We start from the raw sequence: 11,309 nt of genomic DNA, 5'->3' as shown, positions 1-11,309 counted from the left end.
TAAGCGAGCAACTTGCCTTGAGCGAATCCCGTGCCTTCTGCTGTTTCCTCCTTCGTTCCTCCCGACGCCTAGAATGCTTGTCATTCTTGCTTGTATGCCCGTCTTCAGCCACCAACGGTCACTTTAGACGTGGCGTCCTTGCCTGATCTCACTTGCATATGCTTCAGCTACATCGCACCCGAGCGAGAGTGGGCTGAGCTTTGTTGGTGTGGCAGGTCCACCTCCGACAGACAGCCCTCGACATCCAAGGCCACCCGTATTCTGGGTACTAGGTCCTATTAGGAAGGCCAGAGGTCCTCTCATTCGTCCTTTTCAATGGGGAAGCGGCTTGAGACTCGCCTTTTAGCACCTAGCTGCTTATGCCGATCAAACGACGGTACGAGCTTTTGGAGCTTTTGGTGAGGCACCCCTCGAGAGCGTGTTTGCATTTGACCGGTTTTCCATCCAGATACAGACTTAGACACAGTGATTTTCAAGTCAAGGGCACTATGCTTTGGGCCGAATCTGTACGGGGCAACCAGCCTGGGACCGCAGTTCTTCAATACAAGCCGTCAGTGTTTACCCTTAACTAAGTCATGCGTGGTTCCAGACAGAACCCGCGAGCCTGGCTTATAGCCAGTCGGCAGGAGGTCATCTCTGTAAGGCATCCATCAAGTCAGGGAGAACCAATTACAACCGACCCCACCTGGTTTGACCGACCGTATGGTCTTCAAGGGCGGCACACAGCGGTAGATGGTCCTAAAGTACAATCTTAAGAGTCCTCAAAGCCCAGCACCTAGAGTGCACAACTGCGCTGCGGAATTACGATATGTCCTGGTACATGGCTCTCATAGCTAGCAGTGCCTTGAGATGTGCAAGTGTATGTAAGGCCATCGAATCAACGGTGTGGTCTCAGCTCGGACGCCGAGTTTACCGTACCAGCCCCAAATACAGGAAAACGTAAACGATGCCGTTTGGAGAAGGTGTTTCAGCACGGCGTTGCTGATGCCGCGACGCTCTTCGAAGAACAGCCAGGAACTCTTTCGATTTGAAATGTAGAATGGTCCCCGATAGTCAGCATTGTATAATATAACTAATCACTTGCTAACTTATGGTTGGTGTTCAGGCTCAAGATCAGCCTGATCACTTGTGTTGGATTTCTGGAGCACACCCACTTATTCCTCCTTACTTTCTTTTGCCTCTGACTCAGGACAAAGCGATATTATTATTATTATTATATATATATCGTCATTCTTATTCTTATTGCAGCTGTGCATCGGATGTTCTTCCACTTACCCATCGAAAGGGGAACTAAATATTTAACCCGAAAAGGAAGTAGGCCACAAGGCTGAGGATCGAGTGTCTAGATACTCCGCCCTATCAGCCTTGCAAAATGCTATGGTCAAGTATATCCTCCAGAGGCGCAGGTCATACCATCGGCGCATGCGGCGCCTGGGCGTCCAATGCATACGAGTCTACACCTCTGCCTGTACCCCGTACTCTTCATTTAACCAAGATGCGACACACGGAATAACGACAGGAATGTCAGGCCCATTCCCAAGTCTCTCATCTGATCGTCTTTCCGTCTAATTCCTGCACGCATCGCATCGACCTCCATCGTCGCCGTCGTCCTTGTCTCTCCAACAGGTTCTCAGCACTCTCCTGACTGACGGTCCGGCTTACGCCTGCTTTCCCTCCCCAACCGCCCATCATGGCGAACACGTTCCTAGACATATTCTATTCCCTATCCAGCTGTATATGCTGTTTTCCGAGCACTCCGCAGTTGAAGATCAATAACAGAAGCTTTCGGATGCTTCGACTACTGGGTGAGGTGGGTACCTCCTGAGAACCTGGACATTTCAGCCATATACAATGCTGACACCATGTCTCCTGTGTCTAGGGCGGCTTCTCCTACGTCTACCTTGTTCAAGACACCTCCGACTCGGCTCTGTACGCACTCAAGAAGATCCGGTGTCCCTTTGGCCAAGAATCAGTCTCCCAGGCGCTCAAGGAAGTCGAAGCATATACGCTCTTCGCACCACATCCTAATATAATCCACGCCGTCGACCATGCTGTGCAAACCGATTCTACCACGAAAGTGTCTGGCATTGGGACAGATACGGCCAACGGGGCTAGTAAAACCGTCTACATCCTCCTTCCTTACTACCGGAGAGGGAATCTGCAAGATATGATCAACGCAAACTTGGTGAACCACACCCGCTTCGGTGAGCGACGGCTCATGCAATTGATGCTTGGAATCTGCAAAGCACTGAAAGCTATGCACCAATACCGCGTGCGGAACACGCCATCACGGACTGCCGCCCAATCCATCCGCGACGAAGCCGCAAGTGAAGATGCCGACGCTGCGAAACGGAAAGCTCGCGCCAACAAGCGAACAATGACGGCGTCACAGGAGAACGAAGAAGACTTGGCGGAAGAACAGGAAGAACCGCTCATGCCTTCGGATGAAGTCACCCGCGCACAGGAGGGCAAGAGTCCGGGTGATACACGGGCTTATGCTCATCGCGATATCAAACCTGGCAACATCATGATTGATGACGATGGCAGGACACCGATTCTGATGGATCTGGGATCACTTGCACCGAGCCCAACGTCCATCACATCCCGCTCTCTGGCTATTGCCGTACAAGATACGGCGGCTGAACACAGTACCATGCCCTACCGCGCCCCCGAACTTTTCGACGTGAAAACCGGCTCCGTCATCGACACGAAAGTCGACATCTGGAGTCTTGGGTGCACGATGTATGCATGCCTTGTGGGGAAATCGCCCTTTGAAGCTAGGAGCGACGAGACTGGTGGCAGTCTGAGTATTTGCGTGTTGGGCGGCGACTGGAGGTGGCCTGATGAAGGGAACCTTTCAAAAGGCAAGAACAAGGTCGGATCTGCGCCGGCACGTTCGAATACTGCGTCATCCCAGAGTGGCGCAACGGCAGCGAATGGTGACGCCAATAAGTCACCCAATGCGACCGCACCAGCCTCAGGGGGGAGGATATACCCCCACCCGGCAGCCCGAGAAGTCGTGAGGCGATGTCTACAAGTTGAACCAGCGGAGCGACCGGACGTGGATGAACTGATGACGTTGATCGATACGTGTCTGAGCGAGTTGCCTGAAGACGACGAAACGGGAGGCTCGGAGGGCGACGGCGATCTGTGAGGCAAAACAGACCTGTCTCTTTGTTTTTGGCTAGGTATTGGGCCCTCCGGACGTGGTCTTCAAAGCTGTGGACGGATACACAGCCCTAGATGTTTCGCTTCTCCCCCAAAAAAGTTCTCTAGGGTATCGAGCAATTTTGGGGTTTGCTCCGTTATTTGGATATCTTCGATCTCGGGGCGTTTAGATCTAGTCTTCCCCTTGTGTCTGTGACATGGCATGATATGAGGGCTCGGCGGCCGAATACAACGATGACTTATTGCCCCAAGTATTTTAACGTTCTGTATGTATGTATACCTCGCACTCCTATACCTGTATATACCTGTCTATACCTGTCCATGTAGGTACGTACCCATGTATGTACCCATGTAGATACCCAGGAATGTAGTGGGCATCTATGTATGTATGTATGTATCTGTGTAAAATGTACCTACCTCCCCGTTCGTTCGTTCGTTCTTCTGGACCCCGAGCCTTAAGATCTGTTTTTCGACATGCGAGGGGTAGGGGTACTCGGTACAGAGACACGGCCAGGGTAGAGAGAGGGAGAGGGACGGGAAGAGAGTGCACATAATAATCAATTCTCCAATCTCGAGCGCCACTGAGGCTCTCGAGTCTGTCGTCACATACATACTTGTCCACGTCTGTGTCCCGTGTCTATGTCAAGTCTTCTTTATCTGATTTACATGTATGATACGGATGTCAATTCCGCCCTCCCGGAAAGCGTCGTCGAGGTCGAAATTTATCTCTCACCCTCCACACCTCTCCTCTCATCTCTCTCTACCATTACCTAGGCGCCTAGGTACTAATCTGATCAATCTCTCTCTCCCCCTTCGTGGCACGAAGCATCGAGACCCGTTCCTGAACCATAGACGAGCCTCGACATTGCGTTCCCTGCCTCAACAGTCCTCCCAAGTCGTGCCTTGCACCCGATTTCATTTTAATGTTTCGCATTTTCTTTTCGTGCCCTAGCTACAAAGGCCAAAACCTCTCCAGCCCGTTGCCTTTCTTTCCTAAATAATCTGACTGGATACAAGAAGAGTAAAGAAGTCACCAAGGCCAAGAGCCACGATTGTGTTGTTGAGCTCTGATTTGTTCCTCCCACATCCCCCAATAAAGGCCTCTGGAGACATGAAGCGTGACAATGTGCGTAAAGACTCCATTTCGATCATTGCCAACCCTGCTCGCCCTGTGTCGTACCAAATGTTGAGGACATCTCTAGGCCCTCAGTGCACACGAGCGTCTCTCAATACCTGGCAGTGACGATGCATCGGCAGTGATGACGGACGACCCCTACCAAAACTCCCATGCACGCCTGAAAACATCGCAATTCACATGTCAATGATCCTGCAACCTCCAAGATCGTCACATTGCAGGTCTCGTACGCGCGTTCACTCGGCAGCCTTGACAACGTCGGCAGCCTCTGTCGCAGCCGCTGCTGATTCTGGGGCTTTCTCCACGGTTTCAGGTGCCGCATCATTTGCCTTTGCTGGTTCTTCGGCTTCAGCAGGCTTTGGCACTTCAGCATCAGCTTTTTCTGGCTCCGCATCCGCCGCAGGTTCTTCTGCCTCAGGCTCAGCTGTTGGCTTCTCCTCAGCAGGCTCAGCAGGCTCAGCATGCTTTTCGGAAGGAGCAGAAGACTCTTCTTTCTTGTCTTCCTCGGGAGCTTCTTCGGATTTTTCGTCGTGGACACCATTCGTGGCAGTATCCTTGTCACCAGCAGCATCACCATCCGCTGGCTCTGCACCAAGAATCTTGTTCCACTGACTCAAAAGATCCACAGAGCGCTTTCGGAACTGGAACTCTTCATCTCTTGGAATGGTGTTGAGCTTGATCAAGGCTTTCAGAACCTTGTTGATCTTGGTGGTTCGAATGATGCTGACTTCCAGATCCGCGTAGCCTTCTAGCTTTTTGATGTACGTAGCCATCATTGGCATCTCATCTTCTTGAGGAGCCTGGTCTCTGGACAAGAACCCTTTCTGCAGCTTGTGGCGGAGGAAGAGCACTGGGCTGGATTAGCTCGAGTGCAAATAATCAGAATTGTGAAATGCTTACCTTCTTTCTCACGGGCCTTGCGTGCCTCGACTGGGTCCAGAGGCTTCTCCTCAGGCTCCGGTTCGACCGCGTCTGCCATCTCTTCATCCTCTTGAGCGGCTCGAGACTTCCTCTTCTCCGCTCTGGCCTTGGTTGCCTTCTCCTTGGGCTTCTTCTCTTCAGTCTTGGGTGTCTTGCTGGTGGTCAACTTGATCTTGGTGGTCTTCGGAGTCTTCGCAGGCTACCCATAGTTAGAATCTAGGGCTAACAGTTGGAAATCCCACTGCTGCTCACCTTCTCATCTTCGTCTTCCTCCTCGTCGACCTCCTTCTTGCGCTTTTTGGAAGATTTCTTGGGCTCAACGTCGACATCAGCATCTTCCATGTCGACATCCTCGACCTCGGCCTTGGCTTCGCTCTTGCGTTTCTTCTTCTCAGCTTTGGCAACTTTCTCGGCCTCTCGGGCCTCCTTCGCATCGATCTCAGCTTGCAAAGCTGCTGCGTGCTCATCAAGCATGGTCTTGAAGTATTGTAGGTCATGGCCTTCGGCAGCGACCTTGTATGCGGCGAGGAGTGCCTTGCCTTTGCCCTTTTCTGGGATATCCTTGCACTCATCGGGCGTCAATGGAGCTAGATCGGTGTTGTGGATCCACACACTGTTGGTTGTCAGCTTTGTTGTAACCATGAGGACCGTGAGAGGGAACAGCTTACAATTCATTCGTGCCTAAAAACATGATAGGGAAGGTTCGTTCACTCATTTTCTTACCGCCGTCTGCATAAGCTTCGTTGTAGGTTCCGTCGGCCTTCTTGGTGGTAACGGGCCTGGTATTAATCATAATATCAGGAAGCATATCTTCATCTGCGATGATTGACGGCCAAGGGGGATACCCTTTAAGCCTGGCAAGATAGTAGTCGCCTGGTTGGGCATCGAGATGAGTGATTTTGGACATGGACTTCTTCTTGTTGAGCTTCTTCCCCTTGTGTTCAGCGACAGTGGATGACTTTCTCCGCGACGAAGACTTCTTGTCGGCAGGGGTGGCGCCGTTTGTCTCTGGTTGAGCGGCCTCTGCGTCATCCGTCTCTTTTGTCTCCGTGTCTTCAGCAGCAGTTGCGCCGGTCGCAGACTCAGCCACTGATTCTTGTGTCTCCTGAGGCGGCGCCGCTGCATCCTCTACAGGGCCATTTGCTGTCGCGCTATCTGTGAGTCAAGATCAGCAAGTTTTCTGAGGCATGAAAGCATCAAGAGTACCTGTCGCTTGAACCGGGTCTGTCTCGGTGGATTTCTCAGCGGGAAGAGCTCCCGACATCTCCGCGACGGTCCCTGAAGCAGGCTCAGCTATCGACGGAGGAGCTCCATCAGCAGGTTGCGGCACTTTGACAGGGACCTCTGTCATTGGAGCCGACTCCTCAGAAGCCATGTTGGACGGGGTTCAGTGAGGGAGGAGAGTGGAGAGAAGTGACGCGTTGGTGAGCGCGCAGGCGAAGAAAGGTCTTGGCCTGTCGGAAGAAGATATCAGTAATTGTGTACTTGAAGAAATGCTGCTTAATGCAAGACCGGATTGCCTTGTGAATGTAAGGAGCAGAGTGTTGTGCGCTGGGAATGGGAGGGACGCGACAGCACGAAGTAGCTGGCAAAGCCCGGATCCAACAAGATGAGCCGGCCGACCACAGCAAACAAGGGGAGAACCACAGACCAGGCGACTCTGGATGGATGAAGGATAAGCACGATGATATCGATGCGACAAAGGTTGGGATGGTAGTGTGCAAGTGGTCGCGATGGGATGAGAGAGTGAGGATTGCGACTGCGACAATGATGGAGAAGGGAATTGAAATGCCCCAAAGCAATGCAGAGAGAAAAGCCACTGCAACTGCCTTGCAGCCAATCACAGGCACCCCTGCCGCCAAGGCCCTTCGGGGGAGCTGCTCTCTGATCCTGTGCAAAAGGAACTCGGCTGGTAATCGCTGGCGTCTTGCGCCCGCTAGGCAACCCGTGCTATATCGTCGTCCTCTTTGTTCTCCTCAAAACATTGATCCGATCCGTTGGGAATGAACAATGGAAGCGCTCACCAACGGTTTCTACCAGCACAATCTGTGATTGAAATTGCTGGTCTTGGAGATCGAGCTCCGATAAATTTCAACGGAGCGGGGAATAAGGAGGTCAATATGCGCGTCAGACACGGGGAAAGATGAGAACTGCTTCCCAAGGGACCGGTCTCAGGTTTGAGGAACGCTGGCCGCTGTTGATGGCGGTGGTGTTGCGTCGTAAATCAAGGCAGATGTTGAAGCTGGTGATCAATTGCACCTGGTGTCTTGTTCATTCACCCGTCAGTACAAAAGTAAAGTGGCTGGGGATAAAAGAGCGCACACCCACCGGCCGGCCCGTGGGTGACTGGCGGCCAATGTAAAGTGCAGCTTCAGATCACAGATCGATGTCGGGTGCCAGCACCAAATGGGAAGGTATCCCTGAGGACGGTTTTGAGAACGGCCCTGGTTCACCAGGTCATTGTTTAGATATTTCTTGAAATATATCTTTGAATTCTGACAGCTCTAGAGCAGCGACATTGGTCAATTCAAACAGAGTCCATGAACTGCGACGCTGGCAGAGAGGCAGGGTGGCAGGAGATGACAGCCAGAGAGCGATTACGGTGACGCAATTGTGCATTATACAACGTGTAGGGTGAAGTATATAGCTCACTGCTGAATCGGATGTCGGGTGAGTCGCGCCTGGCCATGCTCAGCAGTGTATTATCTCATCTTGCACATTTCCATTCATTTCGACTCTTTTCCTAACACGAACCCCCTTTCCACAAACAAACTGGTATCTACCGAGGATATCTGCAGTCGTCATACAGTAGATCCGTAGCTAATGTCTTAACAACAGGGATGGAGGTCTTGTAAGATCCACGTCCCACTCCCAATCTCAATTCATGATGTCAGACGTGTCTCTCGCTTTGCTCTGTCCTCAATTCGTCTATTATATATTATATACGACTCCCAAGTCTTATATACAGCAAGCTGGACGCGATGCAGATATCCAGCCCGTTTCGTCGTCATATCGTCGCATCGTTCAACGCCTCGTGATTAAAAGGAAGGGGGGGGGGGGGATGACAAGATTCTATATGCAACCGATCCAAGTGATTCTCGTTGTAGCATTACTGTAGGCATGCAGGCCTGGTCTGTGGTCTGATCGTCGTGGTCTTGGAGGAGGAAGATAGGTCGAGGCAATAACTTTGACGAGCGGCGTCCCTGGGATCGATTTTCTTGATAAGGCTCTTCCCCCAATAGATTGATAGGGCATGTAGATCGGGTGCCAGACTGGTTTCGTAAGACTCGTATTATGCTGGCCATCCAATGTCGCAAGCTTTCCGTAGTCCCTGTGCGGGACTCGAGATCAACCTCAAGCAGCACTCGCCACAACAGGCCTCTTCTCCGGCTCCCAGCCTCCAGTCTCTCTGTTGATCCCAAGTCCTGTTGATGATTTCGCTTGCCTCTCAGCCTCCAGCGGTACCTGGACAGGCTTGTGAATCCTCAAGCACCAGAGAAACCAATCTTCCAGCACGAGCAGGTTTAAGAGCACATCGTTAAACTTCCAGCCCAGGCAGCACACGATGGAGCCCGCCACCGCATCGAGGATGAAATGGTTCGCCGTCGCGACGATGGCCGTCAGGATGGAAAAGGGGTACAAGAAGCCGATGGCAAGGCAGAGCATCCGCCGCGTGCTCGGCAGCCGAATGTGAGGCGCAAGGTTGGGGTGAGAGTTATTGAAGATGGGAAGATGAACGATCTTCCAGGGCTGCGAGTTCTCGGGGGCCAAGGGGATCGTCATGATAGTGACGCCGATCAAGAGGGAATAGCCAAAGTGCAGGGAGGGCATTGCCGCTGTTCAAAGGCAGAACTGTCAGCATACATAACATTTGAACGATTGCTTCGCTATCAATGCGCCCTAGGAGATAATCCCGAAAGAGCATAGGAGAGAGCCTTATACTCACCATATTGATTGCAGAACCGATTCTGCGTCCACACCGAACTTGCGCCTTCTTTACCATGCACAGTATCAACAAACCCGAAGCTCTTGGAGATTTCAGCCTGGGGTCCATCATATTCCGGGTCACTCAGCAACCGAGGTGGCATGCAAGGCCAAAGAGTGAAAACGATGAAGGCAAGCAAATTGCAAACTGCCATTGTCCGTCGGCGCGCCTCGTAGAGCCATGGTCCTGAAGGTGAGCCCACTGATACGGCGTCACCTCTTTTCCCACTTGACTGAGCAGCCGCACGACGTTGAATCAGCCGGTTCCTAGTGATGGTATAGTAGTACAACCACACCAAGAAGGCGATGGTGCCAGGAATGTGGATAAAGCTGTACAGCCAGTTGATTGACATCATCAAGCGCGGGTAGGACATGAAGAATTTCTGGACAGGAAGTTCCCAGAAGATGTGCAGTCGCTGTTCGAGTTCGATGACTTGCAGCGCATGTCGGCGCGCAACGTTCACTGTTCCCTCGACCAAGCTGAGGGCAGTGAATGCTCGGCCGAGCTGGTAGACCTATTTACCACAAGTCTGTCAGAACACAAGTTTCCTAGCGGGGGGGACGGGGCTGTCTGCTGGATGTTTAGACCGACCCAGTATATCAGAGCCCAGTACCAGGCTTCGACCAAGAATGGAAACTTGTGCAATATTCTGCTGAGTAGTCTATGTCTGAACATTGCTGTATTCGGTGTCTGAACCACCCTTCGGTATCCCAACAAAGGTATCTTCAGCTCGCGCTCCCGCCATTTGTCCTCTTGACTTGGTAACAGAGATGGGCTCAGAGATCTCTTCGATCGGGATATGTGTAGATTTTCAATGTCCGCATCTGCGCCGCTGTCGACTGCGCGAGCGAGGGGAAGGTCAGGGACGTCGTGATCATCTTCCTCGACCGAGAAGGTGAGAGGACTTCGCGAGGACGAAAAGGAATCCGGCGCTCGGTTGATCCAAGCACCGCCAAAGAGGAGGACGACCACGGCCAGAGGCTCGAGGAATGCGCCCGCGCCCATTTTGAGATCTCTGCTTCGTCTTCGTGCGGATCTCTGAGCTTCGACTGTGCGTTCACCGCCGTATTCTTCGATCCTAGTCTCCGCCTGATCTTTCCTCTCCGTCAGAGCAGACCGAGGTAGTCCAGAACGACGATGTTAGCTATTCAGGAAAATGGCCAGAAGAATCTCCCACGGTCAGAGATGCGGGACAGCAGCGCATATGTATGGACAGGGAACAGGACAAGCACCTCACGGGCGGGCCGGGTACCAGAATAAAAGAGCAGGGCAGCAAAGGGTACATGCTTGCATAGGGAAAAAGCCAGCCAGTGCCATCACTTGGTCTGAGTAAGGTAAGGCCCATTCTAGGTATCACGGTGGCTCTGGCTAGCGATCAGAGTTTCCAAGAGCCGGTTTAGTCAATGGATCGTGTTCTGTCTGGAACGGAATAGTTGAGCTCTACTGGCTGCAAGCCAGAGTATAGGTCAGCAGATTCCATTGCGGACCACAGACAAAAGATGACAAGGAGCGAATAGACAATTGACAAGGCCGAGAGAGCTGTGGAGATCGGCTGGAATTGTGACAAGGCTTGCCTGCATCAAGTAATCAGGCACGCATCCGAGTTCCGGCAGCTCCATGCATCTTATGTTGGATGTGCTGATGGGTTAATTTTTGGATTCGTCCGGCACTTGCTCCGTTGTTGAGTTTGCGGCAATAAATAGCTTGTGCAAGTATCAGTCTGTGCGAGCATAGTGAAGAGGTTGAGGGACCACATGTAGTACAAGGAGTCGTCATTGATTCCTTTTTTTTAGTTGAATCCTCTTTCCTCCCGCCTTTCTTCTGCCCCGCTCTTTTATGCGAGTATCTCTACAAGGTATACGAGGTACATATCTGGCAAGTCTAGAGAGTAGTGGATCCATACACTAAAAGTCCAGGTGTAGGTAGGGACTTTGAACAAAAGGACGGCGGTGACACTCTCCAACACTGCTCTCTCGTCCTTTTCTCCTGACAGAATTGTGTTACACAAGGTTATCCTCTCGGACGTTATGCCAGGGACCTGGTTGTGTCATTATGCAGAGCTAAAGGATCCAAAGCTTTTTCACAAGCTCCTAAGCCTTG

The 11,309-nt window shown here is 51.9% G+C and overlaps 3 protein-coding genes across 3 annotated transcripts; 1 reads left to right on the top strand and 2 right to left on the bottom strand.

Annotated features, from left to right (window-relative positions):
- Window positions 1–1,690: 1,690 nt before the first annotated feature.
- On the top strand, window positions 1,691–3,154 carry AYO20_08054 (hypothetical protein; the record flags this gene model as incomplete). The annotated part of the gene is made up of 2 exons (XM_022646336.1): window positions 1,691–1,810; window positions 1,880–3,154. 2 exons carry the CDS (start codon window positions 1,691–1,693, stop codon window positions 3,152–3,154), a joined length of 1,395 nt encoding a protein of 464 aa, XP_022497731.1.
- A 1,385-nt stretch (window positions 3,155–4,539) lies between these two features.
- AYO20_08053 (hypothetical protein) lies at window positions 4,540–6,599 on the bottom strand (the record flags this gene model as incomplete). Its single annotated transcript, XM_022646335.1, has 5 exons — window positions 4,540–5,153; window positions 5,204–5,423; window positions 5,477–5,837; window positions 5,893–6,379; window positions 6,431–6,599. 5 exons carry the CDS (start codon window positions 6,597–6,599, stop codon window positions 4,540–4,542), a joined length of 1,851 nt encoding a protein of 616 aa, XP_022497730.1.
- A 1,979-nt stretch (window positions 6,600–8,578) lies between these two features.
- Window positions 8,579–10,214, bottom strand: AYO20_08052 (hypothetical protein; the record flags this gene model as incomplete). The annotated part of the gene is made up of 3 exons (XM_022646334.1): window positions 8,579–9,060; window positions 9,171–9,723; window positions 9,801–10,214. 3 exons carry the CDS (start codon window positions 10,212–10,214, stop codon window positions 8,579–8,581), a joined length of 1,449 nt encoding a protein of 482 aa, XP_022497729.1.
- Window positions 10,215–11,309: the final 1,095 nt, after the last annotated feature.

This window comes from Fonsecaea nubica, assembly GCF_001646965.1.
Source record: "Fonsecaea nubica strain CBS 269.64 chromosome Unknown Scaff60, whole genome shotgun sequence".
Lineage (NCBI taxonomy): Eukaryota > Fungi > Ascomycota > Eurotiomycetes > Chaetothyriales > Herpotrichiellaceae > Fonsecaea > Fonsecaea nubica.
The sequence above is the reverse complement of the archived record's forward strand: the minus strand, read 5'-3'. Positions and strand labels throughout refer to the sequence as shown.